The sequence below is a fragment of the Leptonotus elevatus genome, chromosome 4 (assembly GCF_054856555.1).
Source record: "Leptonotus elevatus isolate MCC_2025b chromosome 4, RoL_Lele_1.0, whole genome shotgun sequence".
NCBI lineage: Eukaryota > Metazoa > Chordata > Actinopteri > Syngnathiformes > Syngnathidae > Leptonotus > Leptonotus elevatus.
Window position 1 is genome coordinate 18693400 of NC_141242.1, and position 27762 is coordinate 18721161.

General features: G+C 41.5%; 2 protein-coding genes across 5 annotated transcripts; one reads left to right on the forward strand and one right to left on the reverse strand.

The window, feature by feature from the left end:
• Nucleotides 1-141: 141 nt before the first annotated feature.
• Nucleotides 142-11774, forward strand: cnot2 (CCR4-NOT transcription complex, subunit 2). Of its 4 annotated transcripts, none has more exons than XM_086074369.1 (15): nucleotides 142-1219; nucleotides 5242-5367; nucleotides 5442-5517; nucleotides 5710-5857; nucleotides 5960-6133; nucleotides 6288-6367; nucleotides 8631-8756; nucleotides 8886-9040; nucleotides 9127-9244; nucleotides 9384-9540; nucleotides 9630-9691; nucleotides 9766-9815; nucleotides 10820-10920; nucleotides 11009-11153; nucleotides 11240-11774. In XM_086074369.1, the coding sequence occupies exons 1-15, from the start codon at nucleotides 1133-1135 to the stop codon at nucleotides 11324-11326; spliced, it is 1692 nt and encodes a 563-aa protein (XP_085930495.1). In that variant the 5' UTR covers nucleotides 142-1132; the 3' UTR covers nucleotides 11327-11774. The 4 variants fall into 4 exon arrangements, with proteins under 4 accessions (XP_085930495.1, XP_085930496.1, XP_085930497.1 ...); XM_086074370.1 differs by having other exon boundaries at nucleotides 148-1219; nucleotides 8916-9040; XM_086074371.1 differs by lacking the exon at nucleotides 142-1219 and adding an exon at nucleotides 3402-3596.
• An 874-nt stretch (nucleotides 11775-12648) lies between these two features.
• On the reverse strand, nucleotides 12649-27574 carry washc4 (WASH complex subunit 4). Its single transcript, XM_086074365.1, has 33 exons — nucleotides 27430-27574; nucleotides 26830-26969; nucleotides 25625-25678; nucleotides 25494-25559; nucleotides 25307-25352; nucleotides 25134-25201; nucleotides 24971-25053; nucleotides 24659-24701; nucleotides 24478-24581; nucleotides 24180-24300; nucleotides 23598-23721; nucleotides 23385-23512; nucleotides 23137-23297; nucleotides 22941-23067; nucleotides 22572-22697; nucleotides 22382-22489; nucleotides 20530-20676; nucleotides 20347-20426; nucleotides 20159-20264; nucleotides 19817-19933; nucleotides 19292-19460; nucleotides 17697-17851; nucleotides 17280-17354; nucleotides 17088-17192; nucleotides 16871-17005; nucleotides 16112-16220; nucleotides 14973-15039; nucleotides 14731-14817; nucleotides 14461-14608; nucleotides 14094-14190; nucleotides 13818-14014; nucleotides 13623-13719; nucleotides 12649-13504 (listed from the first exon to the last, which is right to left on the reverse strand). The coding sequence occupies exons 1-33, from the start codon at nucleotides 27488-27490 to the stop codon at nucleotides 13437-13439; spliced, it is 3519 nt and encodes a 1172-aa protein (XP_085930491.1). The 5' UTR covers nucleotides 27491-27574; the 3' UTR covers nucleotides 12649-13436.
• Nucleotides 27575-27762: the final 188 nt, after the last annotated feature.

Genomic DNA, 27762 nt, shown 5'->3' on the forward strand with positions numbered 1-27762 from the left:
TGGTCAAAACAAAATGTGCAAAGATGCCGCATCGTCCAATCAGCTCGAAGTATTGTACAGCAAGTCCCGCCTTTCCCGAACGGGTTTGCCGAGTGAAGTACCAGATTGATAATGTGAAGAACTCCTTCGAGTGAATCACAATTATCAATCTGCCTGGCGAGGTTAGTAATGAGCTACAATCATATTTTGATTTAAGAATCCTTTGTCCTTTATGGCCAACATGGTACATGTTGCTTTCCCATATATGGCTCAAATATCAATGGTATGAAGGCACTGCACACTTCTGCGCTTCAAGTGGTCCACTTGAGTGACGTCCTTCCCTCCAGGCCTCATCACAGCTGAATGTCACTTTGCTGCTTGACCTTAAATGTTGATCTCCTCTGGCTCCATCTCTGCGATTTTGGCTTTTGAACCCTCATCTTCCTGCTCGTCGTCGGAGCAGTCCGCCCAACGCCCGACCCTTCTGACTCCTTCGGCTACCATCGGGGCATTAACACATGGATTGTGGTCATAGATGACCAGTTTCAGCCCCTGCAACTGGGAGAGAGCGGGGAAGCGTTGGATTTTGTTTCGATCCACATCAATGACCGCGAGGAAGTGCATTTCCATCAACACTGGCGGGAACTCCGTCAGCTCGTTTCCAGCCAGCCAGATACTTCTCAGCTCTTCCAGCCTGTTAAGTTCATAGGGTAAGCAGCATATTTGGTTATAGCCAAGGTGCAGGGTCTTGAGATTGGGAAGCTCACAGACCACGTTTGGGAAGACTGAAAAGCAGTTCATCTCCAGCCACAAGGTGTTAAGTTCCTTGAGTTCCCGGAGTTCCTTGGGGAGGTGGAAGAGTTTGTTGTTACCTAAGTAAAGGATGCTAAGCTGAGGAAGTCTGCAGACAGCTGCGGGTAGCTCTTCAAAGCAGTTAAAGTCAAGAGCCAGGAGCTGAAGCTTCCTCAGGTTGTGTAGTTCATCCGGCAAACTGCTGAGGTTGTTGTCGCTGAGATAGAGCTTCACCAGCTCATCAAACGCACAAGCAGCAACAGGTAACTGGCGCAACTGACGGCTACTCAGGTCCAGAGTCCGATCAAGTGGCATCTCCTTCAGGTCGCCCACTAGGAAGCGTTGACAGCGTTCTGACGGAATGAAGGCGATGACACCTCGCATGGCATTTCCCATTTTGCCTCCCTGCTGGTCCGTCACAGGAATTTTAGATACGCAGCTGCCATCTGTAAGTATTTTTCATCTCAATCCACTTAAGCGCCTTCATTGCAGCTCCAGAGTGCATGAAAATGTGTAGAAAACAGCAGCTGTTAGATTAGAAATTATTTTGAAGTTATATGAAGCAATGGTTAGGATGTTAATTCCACCATTTTATGATTAAAGGATACACAGATGAGTAATATACACTGGCAATGAGCACTGATCACAGAAATAATATCCAATAAAATAAAATTACCTGCTTTCCAACAAATCTGATCAATGACTATCTTTATCCCCGACAGTTAGCGACGTGTTTATCCAGTATAACAATGAGCTGAAACGACATTGGAGTCCCTGAGTGGATGTTCCCTAGTGCGTAACTCGGTGCCTCTGAGCTTTACCCTGACTTTCAAGGCAACCACTAACAGCTTTCTCCTCCCCATTTGTGCCAAATGACTCCCCCCTCTTCTTCCCTGAGATGACAAAGGTGGGACAAAGGGAAAGTTAGGGAGGGACACAGCATGTCATGGATATGCATGGGAAGTGTTTTCCGCAAAAGTCTGGTATCCTGTCTTGATAAGGCTGGACACAGTTGATCAACTGGAGAAAAGATGGAGTGACAGACTTGATTGTTTGTTTGGATAGTCTCCTCTGATTTTAAAATATTTACTCACTGACTCTTCACTAAATGTAATTATGATAGGAGCACATAATTATGAACAACATAAAACCATGTAACAATAGGCACAGTGTAAAATCAATAGCGTATAACTGACCTATAGTTATGTACACTGTAAAACCAAATTAGTAGTTTACTAGAAAATCACTTTAGTTTTTAAACATGGTAATGCTAAGCAGTAAAAATCCTGAAATATTGAGGCGTAGTGGCGAGTGTTTGGTGGTACAGAACTTTCCACATCTGTACTTAGGCTACCTTCTTTTGGATCAATGAAAACTTCAGTGTCGGTCCCACTTCAAGATTTGAAATTCACACACATTTACATACATTCTATTTGAAATTGTTTCAAAAAACTTTTGAGCAATTCCAGAACAGACGCGCCAACATTCATTGCCTTGCATACCTCTATGTTGATGTTTTTTGTACTTGATCCAACTGGATGGAACATCGGGTTCCTTATCAGAAGAGGCACTGGTGTTTGTTCACTGGCAGATTTTTTTTTAGCACGTCCTCTTCCCTCCGCATCCTCTTATAGACTGGCAGGAAACTAGCACACGTGAAATAGCCGTCATTGTTTAAAATGCAGTTGTTTTCTACTTTTCAGTCAATAGAGTGTCAGTAATGTCATTAGTTCCACAATCAAAGACAGAAAATTTACATTATGTTGAGACAAGTTTGGCAAAGTTTGTCGTGCATAACCTTAGTAGGCTTACCAGACTATGTACCATCTGCAAAGTGTATAGAGCCACTCTCTCTTTGATAAAGAAATTACTACAAATTATTAGTGTGTAGATTAAAAAATATATATATATATTTGTAAAACCACATTTATCAATTTAGTGACTTCAGTATTGGATGCCATTTAATTGTGTAGGATGGTGTACCTACTGGTAAGTTTATGGCTAGTCAGGATAAGAAACTATCTTCTCTGGGGGGCCGCCAATGCAATGGAGCACTTTAAGGCAGCATTAACAATTCCCTCTGGAACCGTTTAAAACTACAACTACTTGTCATGGGAGTCACTGCTTTTGTTGTGCTTTACTCCCTTGTTTTCCATGCAGGCACTGAAGGTTCCATTCCTGCTTTGTGACAGTGTACCTTTTTGTATGATTTTATATGATCACAATGCATTTGTGTATTTCAGGTACCTTGTTGATGAAATAGGTGAGGTTAAATATTAAAATGTAGTACTCCAAAAGGCAGAGTATGTACTTTAGTTTCTTAAAATACAATTGGATAAGTAGACTCAGCAAAATCAAATTAATATTAGTATCAAATTTGACAAAAGTTGAGTTTGAGACCCTTTATTTTTTCAGTGAATTTAATATTCACGTTTTTGGAATGTAAGACTAAAGTAACCGGGTAAAAGCCTACACTGCATAGGGGAAACACGCAAACCACAGGAAACTGCAGTTGAGATTCAAACCCAAAATGTCAAACCTGTGAGGTGAACCTAAACGTTTAACCACTAGGGCACTATACGAGCTACAGTGTTTACAAAGCAAAAGCATCTAATGATAGAAGGGGTGTGGCGTTAGTTTGAGAGGATTATCATTGTTCAAATTAAATGTTTGGCACGTTTGCTCGGGGCGAGCATCATCAAGTCGTCCAGGCTTGTGTACGGAAGTGTTCTACAGGTTGTAAGGTCAAAGGGTAAAGGCTATTCCTCTTTTCGGTTGAGAACACAGCCATCTTGGATTTAACGAAGTCAAGTGAAATTGATGCGGTGAGGCTTTTTTTAATTGCATATGGCATTTCGAATACGACGCGCAGGTCAGCTCGTTGAAATGAATGAGAGAAATTAGCCTCAGTGTTTTCCTGTGCCTTTTCACGGGGGAACGGTTCATTTAGCTGTTAGCTTTATCAAATTGTTGTTGCTGCAGCTGTTTCTGGCAAACGGAGCGTAAATTGAACTGAGGACGGGACGTCTGTCTCAAGGTACATGCAATCTAGCTTGCTCTGGCTACCGCTAGGAAGCCGAGTCCTTGTGCTTTCTAAATACGAGACGCACGGATAGATGTTGTTGTTAGCTTAGTGCTTGGTTCGCGAAGCTGCGTTAGCGAGCTAAGCTAACGCTATAGACAAGCACGGAGCCTGTTTATAGCATACATGCCTACACAAGCTAGTTAGTCAGGTCCTTAGCTAACTAGCATGCTAGCATCGCAGTCAAGTACTTAGTATATTACAAAATAAATATCATGGCAAACTATTAGACATTTAGTTAAACAGAAACGTCTGCAACCCCTTAACATGCATCGTTTCGTGATATCGTAATGATATTTTAATCGGCGCATCGCGTGAGAAGTATCTTCAACATCTGAACTGTAAAGGTTCACTTAATGGGAGTGTTTGACTGAACATCTATTACTGTGTGAAATATAAGGAGTGGTGTAAAAGTGCCTTTAAACGTGTTGTTAGACAAACTTTAAAGCTCACATGGCTCAAGTCTACATAAAGGCATGTGCATCCCTTATTAATCACAAACCAGGTTCAAACTTAAATAGAAGAAAAATTAAAAAAGTGTCACCATAAGCAATTATTAGCAGTGTGTATAAACAGGTACACTAGTTACACTAGTTTATCCCTAGTATAAGTAAAGGTAGTGGATATTTTGCCGTGACCGGCAACTCTCCTGCGAGCGCTTTTTTTTTTTTTTTTGCCGTGAACGGCTATGATTGGTCAATCGTCAGACAGTCATGCACTGGGCTACTTCCTGCCTTGCTTGACACTCTTCTGTGTCTTTTCACAAAGTTGTAATTTTGTTTTGCCACCGAAGATACACTGCTATCGGCATTGCCAGCCTAACTAACCATAACCATCAGAGCATAGGATGTTATCGGTATTACCGGCCTAACCATAATCATAACTCTCAGAACATAGGCTTTTATCTGTATTATCAGCCAAACCATAACCTTCAGGCTGTTAACAAGATTACCAGCCTGACTCTAACCGTAACCCTCAGAGCATATAAGCTTTTGTCAAGAAGTTGTCGTTAAAACGAAACCAAAATGTAGAGCGGGATTTGATTTGGATTTGGGATTTTGACTTTACACTGTCTGGGTGACAGTACACATTTACTGACGCATCATTTTTTTGGTATTTGTAGTTCTCTTGTGATTCACGGCAAAAAGTAACAAGTTGCTAGTCACGGCAAAATACCCACTTCGATAGGAAAATAAAATATTTTTTTCCACACAATCCTGATTGAGTACACAGTCAAATCCTATTGCTGAATAACACTGGCTATGGTGTTGTAACGTCTGAGTCAAAGGATCTCCTGAAGCGATTGTTGTTCTTGGTTGTACTCTTTTGTCCATCGACACATACCTTCATATATACTTACCTGCACATCATCTTTACTCTCTCTGCAGGTGACAAAAGGCATGTTTGGTTCGAGAAAGAAATTTGAGTTCGTTGAGGTAGTGGACAATGACTTTACTGATGAAAGCATGTACTACAACCAGCCGTCGATGTTCCCACATCGGTCGGACAAAGACGTGAGTGCTTTCTAGTCCTAACCTTTTCTTTCACCCGTCTATTGAAGATCCTCACGGTAAACGTTTCTCCCCAGATGCTGTCGTCACCTTCGCCATCCTCATCCTCGGGGCAGTTGTCACAACTTGGTGCAAGTTTGTACGGTCCACAAAGTGAGTGCGGAAACAGTGACACACTAAAGATATTTCAAATGAATATGTAGGACTCGTAGGTGTATTTTAACACAAACCTGACCATCAGACCGGAATTGAAAATGTTATTTGGTAGACATTTTGGATGTATAGACTCTTAATTGCATTGCTTGGCTGTATTTTCTTTTTACCATTATTATTCTCCCTCTGCAGGTGCACTCGGCTTTTCGGTAAGAGGCGTGGGGAACAATACGCCTCAGTTAAACCGAAATTTAACACAAAGCACCCAGCTACAAAGTCACATCACCCCCACAACAGGTGTCCCCACCATGTCCCTCCATACGCCTCCATCACCGAGCAGGTGCCAGGCTCATGACACTTCAAGTCACCTCAACTTAAACATTGACCTGATGTGATTCAAGAAGTAACAGACTAATAGAGGTTTCTCCGCTTCTTTCAACAGGGGGCCTTTACCAAGGAATATGCTGAACCACTCTCAGGTCGGTCAAGGCCTCGGCATGAGCGGCAGGACCAATAGTATGAGCAGCTCAGGCCTCGGCAGCCCCAATCGCAGCTCTCCTAGCATTATCTGTATGCCCAAACAGCAACCAGCACGCCAGGCCTTCACTGTAAACAGGTATGAGGCTGCCATTTCATGGATGCTTGGTCTTGTACATCTTACCCCTCTTTCTAATTAACAGTCCTCTCTGCCACCGTTTCTGGTGTAATATGAAGCATTTTTAAGGATGTTTAGTGTGTAATTAGTGTCCCCCCCCCCCACATATATACAGCATGTCTGGATTTGGAATGAACCGCAACCAGGCTTTTGGGATGAACAACTCATTATCAAGCAATATCTTCAATGGCACAGGTAAGTATGTTAAACCAAAGTGTCATTTAGAAGTACAAGGCGCACCTCAATAAATTGGTGTATCCCTGAAAACTGAATTTATTTTAAGAGTTCAGTTCAAAAAGACAACCTTATGTAGATTCACTAATCACTACATGATACACTAAATGTGTAATGATTAAAAAATGTTAAACATAGTGATTATTATATCTTATATAATGTAGCCCCAAGTGGGTACAAGTCAGTGTCTTCTTGTGCCGGTCCCAAGCCCGGATAAATACAGAGGGTTGTGTCAGGAATGGCATCCGGCGTAATACTTTGGCCCAATCGAACATGCAAATCTAATAGATGACTTGGATCCAGAGAGGAAGAAAGAAGAAAGGTGAAAGTAGAAGTGGCAAAGGCCAAACAAGCGGCTTCCGATGACTTGTATGCTAGGTTGGATAGTAAGGAGGGAGAGACTAATCTATACAGGTTGGCAAGGCAAAGAGACAGAGATGGGAAGGACATGCAACAGGTTATGGTAATAAAGGATAGGGATCAAAGTGTGTTGACAGATGCCAGTAGTGTGATGGGAAGATGGAAAGAGTACTTTGAAGAGTTGATGAATGAGGAAAATGAGAACGAAGCGTAGAAGACGTGACTGTTGTGGACCAGGAAGTAGAAAAGATTACTAAGGATGAAATGAGAAGGGCAATGAAGAGGATGAAGAGTGGAAAGGCACTCGGTCCTGATGATATACCTGCGGAGGTATGGAAGTGTCTAGGAGAGGTAGCAGTAGAATTTCTGACTGGGTTGTTCAACAGGATCTTAGATAGTGAGAAGATGCCTGAGGAATGGAGGAGAAGTGTGCTGGTGCCCATTTTAAGAACAAGGGAGACGTGCAGAGTTGTGGCAACTACAGGGGAATAAAGCCGATGAGCCACACAATCAAGCTATGGGAAAGAGTAGTTGAAGCTAGACTGAGGGCAGAGGTGATGCAGTATTTGCTTTGAGGATGTTGATAAAAAAATACAGAGGAGGTCAGAAGGAGCTGCATTGTGTGTCTGTAGATCTGGAGAAAGCTTATGACAGGGTGCCCAGAGAGGAACTGTGGTTTTGTATGAGGAGGTCTGGAGTGGCAGAGAAGTATGTTCAAGTGGTAGAGCTGGAGGTGACAGAGATGAAGATGCTGAGGTTCTCTTTGGGAGTGACCAGGATGGATAGAATCAGGAATGAGTACATCAGAGGGACAGCACGTTAGAGGAGAGAAAGTCAAAGAGGCCAGACTGAGATGGTTTGGACATGTCCAGAGGAGAGATAGTCAGTATATTGGCAGAAGGATGCTGAATTTCCAAATGCCAGGCAGGAGGTCTACAGGAAGACCAAAGAGGAGGTTTAAAGAGGACACGACGGGAGTTGGTGTGAGAGCAGAGGATGCAGAGGACAGGGTTAGATGGAGGCAACTGATTTGCTGTGGCGACCCCTAAAGGGAAAAGCCCAAAGGAAAAGAAGAAGAAGAAGGGATTATGTTTTAGAGCTAACAAAACCAAAACTCACTATTTAAAAAAGAAAAAAAACCTCAAATATATTTGTAATCTCAAAATTAAGAGAGGAATTCTGTACTTAATGCATCTGTAATGTATGAATTTAGTTTCTTGAATTGAACTACTAAAATAAATCAACTTTGATATTTATTGAGGTGCACGTACGTGTGTTTTGGAAGAATAACGGGAATAATTTGGTGATGCATGCCTTCACATCATAATCCTCAATTATGACTTACTTTTTTTTTTAATTTTCAATTCAACTGTAGTATGAGAGAATGTGTTATATCGAGGGATGGGCAAATACCGATGTAGTACCGACCTTATTTCATGGTATTGGTACTTGCAACAGCGACCGATACCCTTTTGTGGCTGTTTTACGATCAATAATGATTTTTTTGTTTTGTTTTTTAGAAATAAAAGAAACAACAGAAAATTGCACTTAAGGTTATGAAATTTTAAGGAAAAATGCTATACTCTATTTGGGTATATAGGTCTTTGTATAAATGATCTGTAGTTTATTTTGATAGGGGAAAATTTGATATATATATAAATACTAGTGGTATTGGTGATTACTCAAGAGTTGAGTACTCATTTTGGTGTCAGTCTGAAAAAAAGTGGTATTGAACATCTCTAGTTATAACCAATTCTTCTGACATCAGAAGACTCCCCCTCCCTCCCCAGAACAGACAATGCTCTAAATTGGCACTTGAAAGAAAGTGATAACTGATGACATGTTCTTCTTCCACTTGCTGCAGATGGGAGTGAAAACCTCGCGGGACTGGATCTGTCAGATTTCCCTGCGTTAGCGGACAGGACTCGGAGGGAAGGGACCGGCAACCCAACACCGGTGTTGAACCCGCTGGCTGGAAGAGCTCCCTATGGTAGGCTGCGGGAAATGTTTCTTTCAAACACTCATTAAGCGTACCCGCAAGTGGCATCATTACCATGTCTGGAAAAACAGGAATATCAAATTATACTGGTTTTATGACAATAGGCTTTTTGTCTAAAAGTGTCCCATTGTTGTGTTGGTGACAAACAAGTTGGCATGGTGACAAAACCATCAACGGAACAGACACAGGATTTCTCAATCCATAATGAGGACTTTCCTGCATTGCCCGGTCCAAATTACAAAGAGCCGTCGTTGACCAGCGATGACAATAAAGCTGTAAGTGCGCCACACCACAGGACACCAAGCAAGCCTTTGTGACCTCACAGCGTTTTTTGTTTTTTCTGTGCTTGTGATTTGTTTAGAACTTGAACTCAACAAGCAAGAGCACATCCAACACAGATGGGCCCAAGTTCCCCGGGGACAAGACGGCGTCCGCGCAGAACAACAACCAGAAGAAAGGGATCCAGGTGTTACCTGACGGTGAGCACTCTCTATGTACTCATGCAATTCTACGGAGAGCTTACGTGTAAGGTAGACAAGCTCACCGCGTCAGAGGTTGGAAAGCAAGTTGCCTGGCTGAACCGCTGAGGCGTTGAAGGTAACGTCTTGTTGGCTGCAGGTCGGGTGACGAACATTCCCTCAGGCATGGTGACGGACCAATTTGGCATGATCGGCCTTTTGACGTTCATCCGGGCAGCAGAAACTGATCCCGGGATGGTCCACCTGGCGCTCGGAAGCGACCTCACAACACTGGGTCTTAATTTAAATTCACCAGAGTACGATTGCTACCGCTTCAGCCAACGATACTCGTAACATGGAGCGGATCCCCAAAATACGACTGACTGACTGTTTCCTCTCTTGATAGAAACCTTTACCCAAAGTTTGCGTCACCTTGGGCCTCAGCACCCTGTCGACCACAAGATATTGGTAAGATGTCAACCAAGTGACACAAGTGACTTCCCCTGTAATACTCATTCACCTCACATGTGCTATTTTGTCAGACTTCCACGTTCCATCGGAATACTTAACCAATATTCACATAAGGGACAAGGTAAATAAAGTACAGTGGAAACCTCTAAGGTTGAATGCAATTTGTTTCTTTTCACACCATTTTATCCAGAGAAAACGAAATCGATATAAATTCGGAAATGAATACATTTCTTCCTGGGTCAAATTGTTGCCATCGTAAAACCCATCGGCAGTGTTTTAAGGAACATTTCACTATTCTTGATTATGTTAAGTTAATCGCTATTTAAGAACAACGGCAGTGGCAAACGCGACACGATGAACTCCCAAAGATTATTCTGTGTGAGTCGTTGCACAGAAAGGCAAAAACAAAACAAAAACACTGCTGACTTTATATTAGGGATGGGCAAGTACCGATACCATACTTGTGATGGCAGCCAATACCAGTATCGACTTGGCCTGAGTGTTGCCAACAACCTTGCGTATCACAATGCAGAGGTCACGAATCTGCCGTCAGTATGTATCGCGATACACATGTCGCCAATACATGGCCTTCAAGGTGATACGTATCCCGATATTTTACATTATATACATTTTTATGACAACTGTCATATGTATAACCAAATGATAGTTTTAATATGCTCAATGGCCAAAATCTTTTCTTAATTTAATGCGAGCAGTGCTACCGCCTTCACTGTGCCTAGTTGAAATGTGTGCGTATTGCATAGTAAGGAGCAGCCTCCAGAAACGCGTGGTATCGGTGACCCAGGAGCTGAGTACTCGTACCGGTATCTACTTTATATCACAGTATATGGTAAACTAAAAATTCAAATTCATCATTTGTATATGAATGATAAGAGTTCTGGAAGGACAGAGGCATGTCTACTACTTGTACTTGTAGTTCACGGCGCGGACGCACATGACATTTATGCGACTGCTAAGAGGCATATTTGATCAGAAATGTAGTTCAAATTCCAAATTGTTCGACTAAAGAGGTTCCACTGTAAATGGCCGCAGTCTTCAAGATGTGTTCAACTCGTACATTTTGTTCCTGTGCTCATTTTTGTGCCCTTGCCGTCTTGCCTCCAGCTGGCTGCTATCAAACTGTCTCGATACGGTGAAGACTTGTTGTTCTACTTGTACTACATGAATGGTGGCGACTTGCTACAGCTTCTGGCAGCAGTAGAACTGTGAGTAGTTAACGACGAGTTACTCGACCTTTGTCATGTGCCGACTGGGTTTTTTAAATCTGCCTGTTCTTATAACTTGTCTGCCTAGCTTTAACCGGGACTGGCGGTATCACAAAGAGGAGCGACTTTGGATCACGAGGGCACCTGGCATGGAGCCGACACTGAAGACCAACGCCTACGAGAGGGGAACCTACTACTTTTTTGATTGTCTTAACTGGAGAAAAGTGGCCAAGGTAAATACTCTGCTGTGGAATTCTACTTCATCTCAAATATAGCAACGATGCTCATTTTTGATGTCCGTTTTTTCTATGAATCGAAGGAATTCCATCTGGAGTATGACAAGCTGGAAGAGAGGCCTCACGTGCCAACAACATTCAACTACAACCCAGCCCAGCAGGCCTTCTAAGGCCGACCTGTCCACAAGGCTACAGCTGTTCCTGCACATAATGCTGTTGTCCAGAGAGGGCGCTGTTTCTCACAGCCTGGTTTTTATTCCTCGAGGATTTGTCTGTTTGACAGCAGAGGGGAGGCGTGTCTGACATCAGAACTGCCATCCCGTTCCAAAATTTCATGCTGCCCAGAACACCAACACTTTTGTTTTTATTCTATTTGTTTCCCCCTGTTTTTTTTGTTGTCTTGTTTTGAGCAGGGTCTGTGTTATGTTTACATCTGAGTCTAAAGCCTGAATTCTCCCAGGAAGGAGGACTTGACCCTCGTTTGTAACACCAGAAAAAGTGAGGGGGAGGCAGTTAAAAACCCTCAGACTCAATGAAAGAGTGAAAGAAATGCAATGTTTATTGTTGCACTATTTAGTAATAAAAGAACACAACATTTTGTTTGTGCTTTTTATTATGCCGACTCTCCCTGCATTTGTTTTGTTTCTAGTTTCCCCATTGGTTCAGGTATTTGCAATTTCTCACCCTTCATTGCTTTCCTTCCACCACCATTTCCTCTCATTTCATGTTTCTCCTGATGTCTCTTTCTGAACTTTTGAGCTTGTGAAGTGTGGACTACTTGTTCATCAATATGGACAAAATCCTCTTGGGAGGCTAAACACCGGCAAAAAGTTGCTTTAGAGCAAACAAAATACTTTACTGTCTTTGTTACAATTTTCTAAAAATTGTGTACATTTTGTTTCTTTACATCACATGAATTAGTATGTAATTTTGAATGTATATATATGATTGCAATATATATATGTGTATAAAGTATATATATATATATATATATATATATATAGGACATCTATTTTGGAACAAATCTTGCCCTGCCTTTTGCCTCATTTTTGAGGCGTGCATGGATGCAATATGTGGAAGGAACAGGATATTTGCTGGAGCCTGGAACACAGCACTTTGGGCAACAAAATCTGTTTGAATGTCACACAATAAATTTCCTGATTCTCATCTTAAATGACATCCGTCATTGCAAAAGACAAATCTAGTTTTCAATATAAAACATAACTCTTAGTTGAGGCTATTTGGACAGCAGAATTTCATAGGAAAATTTGTGGAGAAAACTGCAGATCTGTCTTGTATTTCATGAGGCAATCGCTTCGTCTTTGTATTAAAGCAGACCAACGCTTTCCCGAATCACATTGTCTCTTGTACTGTATGTGGTTCTTAAATGCTTCTGCAATCTTCAACCAAATCACTGGAACAATGGCACACATTCCCTCTGACTTATCTATGCATAAGCGTTTTTGCATTTTAAGAAAAGCGCTATACAAAATCATTTCAAAGTGCAAGTTTTATTAGTTTTCAAATATGTACCCAACTATGTTAAGTGATGGAATGTCGTGTTAAGCAAATATTAAATTTTATCATCATCAATGGATATAAAATGAAGCAAAGTGTAAAATGCAATGATTATCAGTGCTGCAAAAAATGTCTTGCATTGTGCAAGACAGATTCTGTGTATAATTATTTCCACATGAATCTGGCATTCTGAAGTCGGACGCATCTACAGTTCAGAAAGGCACATATACATTTCAACAATGTGGTAAAAGGACACTAAAATTGAGCCGTATGCAAATATGGCACAAACATCAATACTTTGCTACTGTGCATACGGAGGCGCTAAGAGCAAAGCTACCACCCCCAAGGCCATGAACAATCATGATGCTGCCTATGAAAATAACATGGCTTTCAGGTAAACTCATTTTGAGCTCAACCAAAAAGCTACGAGCTGTTACATTATTATTATTATTGGCTGGCAACCAGTGCCTTTTGCCCAAATTTAGCTGGGATGAGCTCCAGTTCACCCAGGACCCTGTTGAGGGAGTTAAGAGTTGTACACAAAATAGATAGACAGAAAAGACACTTTGCACACTCGGTAAGTCCTAATGAGTACACATCCATTTTGCATTTGACATAAAAATCGACCAAATCTTTCCATTCTTCCCTGGTAAATTTGCAATCTTCAAACTTCAGTCAAATGTTCCTCACAGTGTAGTTAGTTTGACATGTTGGACTTTATGGTTCGTTCATTGCTCGCTTGTTGTCAAAGTCACACCAGGGTCATTGTGATCCGGCCTCTGCAGGGCTGGGTCCATCGGAAGATCCTCCACCTTCTTTAGAGGTGCCTTCTATTAGGGGGGGGGGGGGGAAGATGAAGAATCAAACCAAGACTTCATGACTCCTTAAACAGGAAGCCATTTTTCACAAGTACTTGAGGGTGTTATAATTTAGGACTCATTATTAAACCTTTATCCTTCTTTTCCTGAGTCTCCTCGGCTGCTGTCTTGTCCGCTCTGAAGAAAATACGGGCGCTGCTTAAGGAAAAATGAAGTAGCTCAAACTCCTGCAGACGGAGATCAAATAAGATATGAATATTCCCTAGCAGCAAAAGAGGCCACTTACGAAGGAGAAAATGTCACGAGGGTTACATGAAGTCGGTACCTGAAGGTAGAGATCGAGTCTTTTCTGGGTGAGGTTCATTGTTTGCAGCAACTTTTGATCCTGACTGGCAGAGTTGACCTGCTGCTCCTTCACCACGGAGCTCATCTCCTTCTTGTACTTATCTCGGACCGACTGGAACCAGTGCAGGGAGTCGAACTCCAGGTACTGGTCCAGCAGCTTCAGAATGTAGGCCACACCTGAGCAAAAAGAGAAATACGCGGTCATATGTGCCTTTACGATTTTGTGGTATAACACGCTGAATGAAAGGTCACTTGCCCATCGCAAATCCATCATCTGTAAAAGCAGCTCCGTTCTTGTTCTTCTTGTTCAGCTTCTCTTTGCAGCTGATGGAATGTTCCACAAAGTTCACAGTCTAAAGGACAAATGCATTTGCTGGTGTCAAAACTACTGGAAGTCAACTCTCTATAGGCGCCAACTGGCTTTGTTAGGCCAAAGATTCCATTTTGAGCACATGTATGACACTGCAGCGCGAACAGACAACAACAGGCTAAGCTTAAATGAAAGTTGTTCTTTTTTGGTTTTGGTCATGCCTTTCCATACATCCGCAAGTAGAAAGAAAGAATCCTGGTTAGGATCTGCTTGGAAATGAGTCAGATGTTGGCGAAAACGGATTCACACTGACCAGCGGCGGCACAATCATGTAGAAGTTCCTCAGGTGCATGTTCTTTGCACGTCGAAACTCAGGTGCAAACACTTCCACCAGCATCTTGAAGTATTCGGTCCCCTCGGCAGAGTTGCTCGTCAGGTCCCCCAACACGGAATCCAGCACGCTGCGTACGACGAGCAGAGTTCGGGAAGTAAGCTTGCCATTACGTTCGTCAACGTCTGCAGCCCCAGTATTGTTAGCAGACACCGAAATACACAATGTCAACATGGTGGACTAATTTGTTACCCTGCAGCTCTCTGAGATTCTTCTGACAGTTCCTCCTCCTTTACCAGCTCCTCGAAATTGACAATATCCTCCAAGTCTGGGACAAACCTTCAAAGAATACAAGACCCATAACACAAATCAACCAGAAGTCATATGGCATTTTATTAGTATATTGACTCAACTGATGGTAATCCATCCATCCAGTCATTAAACCTCAGGTCTCGTTTCCAATTTAAAATGTTTATTGTCATTGCCCAGTTTACCTAATGGCGCTACTACAGCAGTGGAGTCCTCCTGAGCGGATCATGCGCACATACCCCATGGCATTACCTGCAAGACAAATGTCAAGTCCACATTTAGTTACTTTATAGAATGTCATGCAGTTCAAAACGAGATGTATCTTTGCACTGTAATGATTTTCTGGACAGCAACAGTTTTTTTTTTTGTAATTCTAACACAGAGGCTTTAGATTGGAACATCATGTTTTGTTTTTTTGTACCTACACCAATTTTTTTGGGGCGAAGCATTAATTTCCAACAATGGATATCTGAAAAGGACAACAAATCACCCAAGCTGGAATACAAAAAACTCAAATTAACTAAAAAAAGGACTAAAAAAATAAATAAATAAATAAAGTAATGTACAACAGTCTGATGATTATCAAATAACAATTAACCCCCAGTGCTTTAGTTTATAGTAAATAATTTAAAAAAAAACATTGAAATTTGGCAAAACGAAACAAGCCTAGATTATAATAATATGAATGTTTTGTTTTTTGTTTAGACCTGACTTCTATTTTAGTTGTACATTTTTATTTTCTTGGTATATGCACTGCTCTGTACATGTTTGGTGTATGCTTAGTATTTGAATTTTTTACATTTCCTTCATAAATGTTTGTTGAATGGTAACGCTCGATTGTGACTAATGAGGTTGAGAAAAAACAATTCCAAAAAGATCCATTAGAGGTCGCACTTTGTCTCTCTTTCCATTCCTCACGCAGATCCCGCCAAGTAGACGCCTCGCCTCGAACAACTTTTTGAACCACATTTAAATTAATTTTCTATCGTGCTCCTTCACAACAGGGTCGTGGGTGAGCTGAGCCCATGCCGCCTCCCTGGATTGGTTGCCAAACAATCACATGGTACAAATAGTCACCACTGACATTCACTATTCAGACTCTTCAGTTCACCAAGCACGCATTTTTGGAATGTGGGAGGAAACCACAGCCCTTAGAGAGAACTCCACGCAGGAACACCAGAGCTAAGCTTCCAATCTTAAAACTGTCATGTAGATGAGCTACTGCTAACCACACTACAGCACTAAGTGGCATCCAATTTATAAATAAATCAATTATAAATAAAGTGTAATGCACATGAGGTAAACATCTGTGTGTGTATCTTACCAATCTGACTGATGAGCTGTCTGAACTGGTCCAGGTAACTCTGTCCATCAGGAGTGATGCCCAGCTTCCTGATGCCACGATTGAACTTCTCAGCGCGCTCAAAAGGATACTACAAACAAAGTCATCAGCAAAATTGAAGAAAAATACTTCCATCCTGAGAAATGTTGTAGTTTACTTTAACCTTATAACGCCAAATGTATAGTGTCCCCCCCCCCCCATTAAAAGCCTGACTTATATGGTCTGACACATGCATTGCACTGATAATCCATTAGAGGGCAGTATCACCCAGCTGATGGGTGTATGGGGTATTAGCCACGGAGGAGGCGGGACTTCCGACTTCTGGGTTTTCACACATCAGCTGTTTTGCAACGTGTAGGACCGCCCTTGTGCCCCTTGGTTGCGCGTTACCGACGGGTGCGAGTGTGTCTGTCTCATTTGGGGGGGGGGGGGGGGCATCTACCCCATTGAGTAATAATAGTAGTTAATGTTCTTTCTGATTTTTGGAAATGCTAATATGTTTATTGTTGTCTGTGTATTATTATATTTTTGAGTTATAAATGTACGAATTTAAAGCATTGTGACTGGATGTATCAAACATGACACAAATCAAAGGTCATGTGTGGAAGTTGATTTTCAACACACACACACAAAACGTTTGTTCAAAAGGACCAATAAATACTCTAGTTGCAAAAGAATCAGAATTTTCTCTGATATATTTCGCGGTTCAGACTTTATAGGGTTAAATGTCCTTGTCCCCACCTTTTGGTCAGACTGGTCCTTTGTTTCTCTGAAGAAGCGAATGTCCTTGATGAGCCTGGATTTGATGTGTTCATCGTACATGAACTGACTGAAGATGTAAAACTTCTTGCGCAGGAACTGGTAGGTGAAGTTCACCTGAAGGAGAAACAATCTCCTCGCGTGAGCTAATGCAGACAACGGCCAAGTCGAAACATGCACATGGTCCGTGCACACTCACCGTGGTGTTCATAATGCCGGTGCCGTGGGTGCGGATGGAGTTGGCGATGTGTCGGATGTTGATGGTGTTCAAGTGCTTGTTGTTACTTGCCTTCTCTATGAAGATCTGTGAGACAATACTTGCTACGTTACATAAAATACTTGACAATTAAGTAGCATTGGAACTGCTGCTAAAAGAATAAACAACTCTCACCTGGTTGTTGAGGTTATATAGATAGCGCGAGACAAAAACATGGATGTTCCTCATTATCTCCAAAACATCCAAGCCCTTGATGAAAATATGGAGCGTTAGATGAATACATTTATTTGCACTTCCAAGCAGGGCTGGACTGGCCATCTGGCGTACAGGCCAGATGCCCGATGGGCCAACGTCTTTCAGGGTCGATGCGGTGCAATTTAATTTAATTTGAGTGACAACCCTTGGGGCTCATGATACCACATTTCGTCATCTATCTCATACATTTGCTTTGTTTGTATTTTAACCTGTTAAAAAATAGGGCACGATTACTACTAGTGACACAATCTACAAAAAAATGTAATTGACCAATGCGTTTCTGCGCAAGCTTGACACTGAGCAATAACACGACGACGTGCTTGCAAACCAACAGACCTGCTCCAGGGTCTGGCTTGGCAGGTGCGCTTCTGTCATAGTCAGCCCGTAACGCTGTGTGGCAAGATTTCTCATCTCGCTGTAGGTGGCCCAGTCATGAAGAGCCACAGTGGTCAGGTTGTAGAATGTTTTATCCAGATAGTGGGTCACGTAGGCTGGAAGAACATTTGCAGGGATTAAGAACAATAATGAGCTCTCAGCTCACCCACAAATCGAATGAGGACACACACTCGGGGTGGGAATCTTTGAATGTCTCACGATTCGATTCCGATTTTTAGGTCTGCGATCCGATTCAGAATCGATTTTCGGTTAGGAACGATTTTTGATTCAAAATAATTTGATTGACAACGATTTTTGCTTCAATTTATAGATGTGCAAAGAATCGTAATTAACTACTCCAGTCTGACTTGGTAATGCTAATTAGCGTGCTACTCGCGGCACTTTTATCACTCAAAATGGCTCCACGCTGCAAAAAATAACTTTTATTGGAATAACTTGATTATGACTTTTTCCTTCTACTCTTTAATGTGGCTACAACTTAACAGTGTATCAGACCGCGTGGAACTACACTGCCCCTAAGTGGCCAAATCGAGTACAACATGAACAGCGCTCCCAATAAAGGCACACACAAACAAAGGCAAGACAGTATAAAATAATTTAAATAAAATCGATTCTGAATCGTACTAAATGAGAATCGCGATTCTTATGAGAATTGATTTTTTGGCACACCCCTAACACACACTATAGAAAACGGACAGATGATGACTTCAGTTGAGAACATCGTGTTTAGTACTCTCTTACAAATATTACAGGAAATCTTAAGTCTGGTTTACACGGCAAGATTTAAAAATTGTCGGCCGACTTCCAAACTCTGAGACACACCACACGTGAAGAGAAAAAAAATCACAGGAATAACAGTTTTGAACGTACACGAGCCGAGCCGAGCCCATTCATAAATGGGACGCAAAACCTCTCGAGATTAAACGAGACTTCCGAGTCAACAAACATGCAGGACCAGTCACGATACTTCCTGGATTTTAATAGAAAAGGCGTTGTTTAAAGGAGTGTAAATGGGCTGTGGGTGGCAAGGCATCACGGCAGCGCGGGTTCGTGTCCCACCCGTAGACCACGTTGTGTAGTATGTGTGTGCATTTATAAAAAATAAAATTATTATTTTTTTAAAGGAGTGTAATGCTGCGTCATGACTCTTTTGATTTTGGATTCCTCACCGGCTTCCTCGCCGGCTCGCTTTCTGATTGGCTGCACGTCACGTTTGTCCTCGGGGCACACCGCACACGGAGCGAAGTCGGGCCAAAACAATTCAACATGTTGAATATCCTCAATTTCAAGTCGGAGGTCCTTCCGAGCGCCGATATCGAGATGTGCCGTGTGTGGGGAAAAATAAATAAAATAAAAAATAAAAAATAAGGGAATGCGCCGTGTGTGTTGACACCACACAGAATTATTTGTTAAGATTATCGCTTGCGTGTCGGCACGTCCTTGCGATTGTCGGGAGGGGAAATTCGGGGCTAAAATCGGGCCAATTCTCCTGCCGTGTGAACCAGGCTTTAGTCAGATTTGGACTTTTTCAGCACCTTTGATATGAATGAACCGGTTGAAGAATCTGATGGGTTTGAGGTAGAAGAAGTGGGCCAAGTCCTTCATGCCAACTTTGAACGGGTTCCTGTCGTCCAGCTTCAGGTGCGTGTGGACAGAGAGCCGCAAGTCCTTCTCTATCTCTTTACACAATTTGTCCAGCAGGTGCTTTATTTTCAAGACAAAGAGCAAAAAAAAAAAAAAAAGTAAAATGGTAAATGGACTGCTATTTATACGTATAGCGCATTTATCTACACCATATGGTGCCTAAAGCGCTTTACAATTAAAGCCTCGCACACACTCACACCAGTGGACGGCTGCTGCCAGGTCCACTGGGAGCTAATCGGGGTTCAGTGACTTGCTCAAGGACAGTTCGAAATGGTCACAAGGGGTGAGGCTCGAACCCACATCATCGCAGATGGGAGACGACCACTCTACCACTGAGCCATGCCGCCCCAACGGGTGTGATTGTGCTTCTGTTGGTGTCAAAGCAAAACATGGAGGCATCACTTCCTTGGACTCACCTCGTTGAAAACATCCATGATCTCCTTGTCGTAGCTCTCCAGTAGCTGATCACACGACTCCATGTGCTTGGTTTGCATCATGGAGGGCACGCAGTCCCTCAGGGCACTAAACATGTACTGTATGAACCGATCATGGCGGCATAGCAAAAGAGGTCACAATTAAAACACATACAAAAGATACTGAAATATCTGTTATCACGTGGTAAAGCCTAAATCTCCAAATAATGAACATCTATATTTTATTTTTATTTTTAATATACATTCCTTGGCTCTGGGACCGTTAAATCGAGTTTCCACTCTATATGAAACTGACATGTATGTGATATGTGAAGAGGTTCTTACGTGCATCCGTGCTGCGTCCACTGCATTTTCGTAAACATCGTCCAAGTAGATAGGAAATACAGCTCTGTGCCAGTAAAGGAAGCTACAGTCACACTGAAGTTTGACCCTTCGAAGTAAAGTAAAACAGACAGTGAGTGCAGATGTCCGTCACATCCAAGTTGGTTAGTGTCGCCCTTAATTCGGCCCACCTCTCACTCAGCTCACTTATCAGGTCCAGCTTTTTCAACAGAAGCTGCAACGGAAGCAACTCCTCATCTCGGAAGGTTTTCTACAGGCATGTTACATATAAACATATGTACATAATCCTTTGAATTACTTCAAAATATTCTTGACATCATTACGCCATTGTTTTCGCTTTAATGCCAACTTACCAGCTGCGTGCCAACACAGAGAGCCAAAGACACCACAAGGCGTCTCTCTTTTGTGCTGGGCCCGCTGAGAACATTTTCGGCGAGCACCAAGGAGGACAGCACATCCAGACGCTGCTCACTGTACTTCTTGTCAGAGATCACTCTTTTCTGGGGACAAACGTATTAAAAAGAGGTATGAATAGGAACGTTTCTGTATCCCCAAAACTTACTCATTGATCATAACAGTATGCTGACTTCTGAGGAATAAATGAATCAAAAAGTATGTCCTCTTATTGTCCTTTTCATGGGGCGAGGGGGCACTGCACATGCAAATTTTGGAGCTTAAACTACAGTCTTACCAGAGGTCATGTGGGACATAATCATGTCAAGAGAGAAATCAAAGGACTATACTGGGGATGTTTAGTTTGGGCCACATTTAATTCTCAATACAAGCTGTTGAGAAAATAAATGAGAAGAATATACATCCAAAGCTAATGTAATGAAAGCAGATGGCATTGTGTTTGGTGATCACATGGGCCAATTAATACAGTGCCCAATTCCAATGAAGTTGGACTTTGTGTTAAGAACAGAAAAACAACAATTTGCAAATCACGTTAAAAAAACTATTTAACTCAATACACTTTAAAAACAAGAAATGTAATGTTCAAACTGATAAAACTGTATTTGTTTTTAGCAAGTAATCATTAACTTGGACTTTTATGGCTGCAACACATTCCGAAAAAGCTGGGACAGGTGACAAAAAAGTTGAGGAATGCTCATCAAACATCTGTTTGGAACACCCCATAAGTGAACAGGCTAATTGAGAACAGGTGGGTGCCATGATTGGTTATAAAAGGAGCTTCCCTGAATTGCTCAGTCATTCACAAGCAAAGATGGGGCAAGGTTCACCTTTTTGTGAACGAACAAGTGCATGAGAAAATTGTCAAACAGTTTAGGGACAATGTTATCTCAACATACGATTGCAAGGAATGTCATCATCTACGGTCCGTAATGTCATCAAAAGGTTCGGAGAACCTGGAGAATTCACTGCATGTAAGTGCCGCCGCCTTCTCTGGGGCCAAGCTCATCTAAGATGGACTGATGCAAAGTTCAAAAGTGTTCTGCGGTCTGACGAGTCCACATTTCAAATCGTTTTTGGAGATTGTGGACGCCGTCTCCTCTCGGCCAAAGAGGAAAAGAACGTCTGGAATGTTATGGATGCAAAGTTGTTGAAAAGCCAACACTGATCAATGTCTTTCATGGACGCCCCTGCTTATTTCAGCAAGACAATGCCAAACCGCATTCTGCACACATTACAACAGTATGGCTTCGTAGTAAAAGAGTGCGAGTACTACACTGACCTGCCTGCAGTCCAGACCTGCATCCCTTGGAAACGTGTGGCACCTTATAAAGCGTAAAAAATGACAACGGAGACCACGGACTGTAAGAATAGGAAAGAACTTCCACCTACAAAGCTTCAACAATTAGTGACCTCAGTTCCCAAACGTTTATTGAATGCTGTAAAAGAAACGGTGATGTATCACAGTGGTAAACATGACCTGTCCCAGCTTTTTTGGAATGTGTGAATCCGCCTTGCAATTCTAAGTTAATAATCATTTGCTAAAAACAATAACGTTTATCTGTTTGAACATCAAATATCGTCTCTTTGTAGTGTATTCAATTAAGTATAGGTTGATTTGCAAATCATTGTATTGTTTTTATTTGTGTAACACAAGGTCCCAACTTCATTAGAATTGGGTTTGTATGTTAAAATGGAATTGCACTTTTCCTTTAGGTCAACAGTATTGAAATCCATTTGGAAAAAAATATTGAAATCTAATATGATCCATAGACCATATATGTTGTGTATTACCTTGGCAACACAGATGGCATTGAGGGCCTGTGACTGCAGCTGCTGAGTGATGTGAGAGACCGAATCGGCGACGACCATTGACCGTCTGTGAAACGTGTGCTCCACAGCCTTGGGGGACAAACACATGACACAGCAAAAGTACCTCTGCCAACTCCCGACAGCCTCGATCATAACGGGCAGGTTAACACACCTTTAACAATTCCACCAGTCGACACAGTGCTTTAACAGAGGTCTTGGTCATGGGACGCTGCATGGACATGTACATGTTCATGGTGGTCTTGACAATGGTACCGATGCTGTATGCAAATAGGACACCCTTCGTGGGAAAGCACACACAAAGTAAGTTTTCACAGAAAAAAAACAAAACGTCTTCTAGATTTTTAAAAGGTTTGGATGAATTACACTTATAAAGCTGCAGTTTTCCAGATGAACTACAGTTCCACATGATAGCTCTTATGCACATTTTGTTCATTGATATAAATGTGACATAATAACATGCTACACAGTATAAAATACTATGCAATGAGCATTGCGCTCGCGGAGGACACCAATGTCTTACCTGAACGAAAACATTACACCTGCTGTTAAGGTCTTCAGCCATCTTGTCGCTCTTGTGCTCCTTGCAAAGAATGGACTCCATCTTCATCATCCACGACGTTACAAACACATAGTACGACTGAACATCCCTGAAAACAAGCTGATGTCATGTTAGCAATATTGCAATTCTTACTGAAAAACAGCCACGAATTACTGACTTAGAAAGTGTCTGGGCTCTTTGCTGAAGGATGGTGTCTCGATGTGCTCGGATTGCTTGAATACTTTTCTTGTCCATCAGTTTGGCTGCAGCAGGAACCTTGGTAAGCAGGAACGTGTCAGGGAACCAGATGATGTTAGCGGTCAGAGTGACAGCCGGAACCTGATGAAAACATGACAAATACAAAATCTTTGGCAAGATGTGTCAAGGGAATGAGCAGTGATCAATATACCAGTTTCATTTGAATACCTTTTTACAGACATCTAGGAGTGCTTTGTAAAGCTTTTTGTCCACACTTCTAAAGATGTAAAAGTGAAGCACAAAAAGAGCACAGACTCCGGCATATTTATCTCTCTGATCAATCTCTGACGGTTCCCCTGCAAAAACCACACAGACACAAATCACTCAAACTGGAGTTAGAACACTGCACGTTGAAAAAATATCACAAGGATTAAACCTGACCAATCTTGGATTCCACATTGGAGAAGATTGTCCGTATATTGAAGGCAAACTCCTCAGCAAAAGCGGTGTTTTTGGTAATAAAAACTCCCTTCCCGGAATCATCAAATCTCTGGTCCACACACGCCTGTTGCATTGCAAAAGACAAATTAGCATGGGACGCTCTTGGTATCAACTGTATAGAAAGTCTAGGTTTGAATCGTTGTCTGCTCTATCTGTGTGCCGTTTGCATGATCTTGTGCTTGTGTGGGTTCTCTCCAGTTTGTATGTGAACTATTTTGCGTGTGTCAGCCATGACATTAACTAGCAATCAGTCCAAGGTGAAGTGCGTCTCGCTTTTAGTCAGCTGGTATAGACTCTAACCTCCTCCTGATGCAACCGACGGAGGGATGTATTTGATATTCAATTGTGAAAATATTCCTAATACTTTAATTACTTCATGCCCCTTGCTTGTCACATTGGAACTTCAAATAGGTGGCGGGGAACAAGTTTGCTTGGTGGTGCCCACAGGGGGTGGCTTTTGTCTTTGAATATTTGATTAACGATGATTAATTGATGATAATGTACAGCTTGTGGGTATGTCACCTGCAGTATCATGCCATCAAGCAACTGTCCCTCAAGTTTGAGCAACAGCTTCTCAAATGGTTTCAGTTTTTCTTCCGCGATTGAAAATTTCCCAGGATTGTGGTGCACAGACTTCAATAACCTGGAACCCAAGCATGCAAATAGAAGAACATGTATTACTGATTATTGCATGTTAGAGAATAATCATCATAGATGACACAGAGACAATGTGAGGATGCAATTAGTGACACACGTGTCAAAATATGAATTACGAATGAAACGTTCACTTTATACTGGATCTTCAAATTGTGTGGCTCACCTCTTATACATCTTCCAGTGATCTTTGAGTGTGCCGTGATTTTCCATGATTTCATCAAGCGTAAGCAGAACCACTAACAAATCACCAAGGTGTTCGTACACAATCTGCAGAGGGAAAAAGCAACATGTCGCGTTTGGAAAAATTCACCCATAAGCACCACAGCTGATATGTGAAGGCTTACCTGGAAATGGACACCTGATGAATCAATAATTTTTGTTGCAGCCCTGAATTATAATAATATTGGTCAGTTATTTAATGGTACAATGGTCAAGGTTTATGAAAGACTTGGACGGTAGATACTGGATAGATAATTCCTTTCCTATTCAAATATAAATGTAACAATCAGTTGCTTAGTTTTACAGTTAACTTTCTGTGTGCTATAGAAAAGTAGTTAGCAATTTGAGGAAAGCATGCAAGTAAAAAACATTTTTTTTTGGTATCAGTTATTAACTTGCTTTTCTTCAAATGCATGGTTTCTTTTTATGGCTCTTACTTGTTGCTGATGTAGAGGGCCCCCAGTTGATGAACAATGTTGACCACCACTTCATAACATCTTGACACAAAACAGGACAATTCCTGGTAGACAATGAAGAGTCATTTTTTGTACTGTAAATGGCAAACTATTATCTATTGCATGAATTCCTTCCATTCGCTACCTGTAAGAAGGAGATGAATCTGCCCATCTGAATTTGGGACTCGCCTTCCACAATGCTATGGTCAGACACTGTTAAAAGGGGGATACATGGATCTAGTTAATCTTCACTGAAATAAAAGCAATATTAAATTGGAAATGACAGACAAAATGAAAAACAGGGGACTTGCAGATTACCTCCCTCTCCATAGTACAATAAACCATTGTAGAACTTGTTTTCTGCCTGTGAGGGAACATGACCATGACCATAATTGTAGTTTTAACATGTACGGTAACCTTCATAATAGCACAATAAAACCAATCTAAAGAGTTACTTTGGCAGGCACAGAATAAATGCTGATTGAAATAGTGCAGATATGCTTACCTCATACTTGAGATTCTTCACTTCACTACACAGGGCAGCATACACTGTGATGACTTTGTTCAGAATCTGCAAGTTAACATTATTTCAATGATCATTAAGCGTCAAACCGGAAATGTTGTTCTTGGCTCTACCTTATTGTCCGTTTTAATCAACTCCAACAATGAAGACTGTTCATGTGGGAGGAGCTGAAAGACAAATTGGATTGGTGAAATAAAACAGCAAATCAGATTTTTGGGGGATTTTTTTACATTCATCATACATTAGGTCAAAAACATGCTCTGTCCACTTAAATCATTGAGTGAAATAAAACCAAAGCATTGATTTTTCTTTTGTCCAGATGTTCACGGACAACAGGAGCTTATCCTGACTGACTTTAGGCGAGAGGTGGGGTACTATACATTCACATTAACACTGATGGACAATTTTGAGTCTTCAATTAACCATGTATGCATGTTTTTGTAATATGAAAATAAGCCAGAGTACAGCTATATCAACTACCTATCCATTATACACTAAGCAGGTCATATAGCAATTACCAATAAACGAATTGCTGCAAAAGAAAACTGAAACTACATAAAAAGCTCTATTGAATATACACAGTGCCAAAACTTTTCCTGTTCTATGTCAATTAGGATTACTACCACAAGTATTTATATTTGCTAAATGCCAGGATAAGTGGTTTAGAAAATGGATGGATAGATAGAATAATGGGAAAATATTTTTTTTTACGACAGTTTTTATTCCTTTCTTATAGCTCAAAAGTTTACATACATTTCATTTGTATTTGGTACCATTGCCTTCACACTGTATGATTTGTGTCTAACATTTTGGATATCCATCAAATTCCCAGTTTGGTCAGTTGGTCACAACACTTGGTACGAATTTTGGCTCATTCCACCAAAGAGAAATGGTGTAACTAAGCCAAACTCTAGACAGCCTCGCTCACACATACACCTTTCCGGTCTGCCCATTTGTATAGATGAGGGCTTGGAGATGGCCACTCCAAAACATTGAATTAACAGTAGTTATCCTTAAGTCAAATTCTAATCAGTTTGGTAGTATGTTTTGGGTCACGGTCCATTTTGAATACCTATTTTCACCTTCAAGTGCCAACTGCATATACTGTACCAGTACTACTACTGTAAATACAACACTGGCTGGTGGAGTGGGAATGGAATTTCAGTAGTTTTTCAGCTTTTTTTTTTTTTTAATGCCGCTTAACATTACTATATTTTTCATAATAGGTAGTAGCATCAGTTGCTAAAGTGCCCTTCTACGTCAATTTGTGTTTTGCTTAGTGTTCTAAATAGATTAACAGTGATGGTAGTTTCCTTACTTTGAGGGAAATGGGGTCCAGAGTGAAGTCCCAAACATCTCCAATTGAGTCATCGAGAGCCTCCTCAATGCCCCTCAGATGAGCTGTGTACTCCTCCAGAAACTTGGCGTAGTTCTTCAGTTGCACTTCTGTGTGTATTTCTGTTGAAAAGGATCGTTTATCAACTAGTTTCACTTTGTTAAAGTCCGAGAATAGACGTTAGACGTTTACTGACTGCCACGCTACTGTTTTGGGGGGGGATCCGCGTCAGATTACGATGTTCCATACATATCTTGTGATATGGCACAGGTGTCACTTATGATATGACCATGAATACATAATACAGAAGTACTTTCCTTTACTCTAGCATTCAACGATCTGTCAGCTGTGATGTTATGTGATGGACTGAGCGTTAGTTTACAGTCTGTTATCGTTGACTGTTAAAAGTGAACAACAAAGCTAACGGTATATATCAAGGCAATACGGGCTGCAGTTTGGTGAAATGTTCGCACAAAACTGGATTCCATAATCAAATAATTGATGCTTTTTGGGCTAACTTGCTAGCTAGTGTAAGCTGCTACAATCACTTTAAAAAGACTCGGCCGGATTGCAGTCACTCACTCTGTGAACCGTCATCAAAACGGTCAAATTCCCAGTCTGGTGCGATGGTTTCCACAGCCATTTCGCAGGAAAATATGTTCTCCAAATACTGTTTTTAAAATGTAGAGCTGCAGGAACCCATGATGGATCTTATGATTTCTCTCAAAGGCGCAAGCGTTCTTGGGAAATGAAGTCCGGAAGTTCAAAGACAAGAAGGCAGAGGCACCATCACCACTCTATGCAGGGGACGCACGTCTACTACTTTCACAAATTTAATGTTTATTCCGACAGCCTAATGCTTCGTAATTTTCACGTCACTCTTTTACACCTAAAATGTCTTATCACAAATGTTTT

Bases quoted from the DNA above. Each gene is read 5' to 3' on its own strand.
- cnot2 (XM_086074369.1), top strand. From the start codon at position 1,133: ATGAAGGCGATGACACCTCGCATGGCATTTCCCATTTTGCCTCCCTGC. The intron at 9,245-9,383 runs GTGAGCACTCTC...TGTTGGCTGCAG, and splicing joins GATCCAGGTGTTACCTGACG to GTCGGGTGACGAACATTCCC. The intron at 9,541-9,629 runs GTACGATTGCTA...CTCTCTTGATAG, and splicing joins CTTAATTTAAATTCACCAGA to AAACCTTTACCCAAAGTTTG.
- washc4 (XM_086074365.1), bottom strand. From the start codon at position 27,490: ATGGCTGTGGAAACCATCGCACCAGACTGGGAATTTGACCGTTTTGAT. The intron at 23,298-23,384 runs GTATTCAAATGA...TGTTTTCATCAG, and splicing joins TCCTAGATGTCTGTAAAAAG to GTTCCGGCTGTCACTCTGAC. The intron at 20,265-20,346 runs GTGGGCCGAATT...TTTACTTCGAAG, and splicing joins ATAAGTGAGCTGAGTGAGAG to GGTCAAACTTCAGTGTGACT.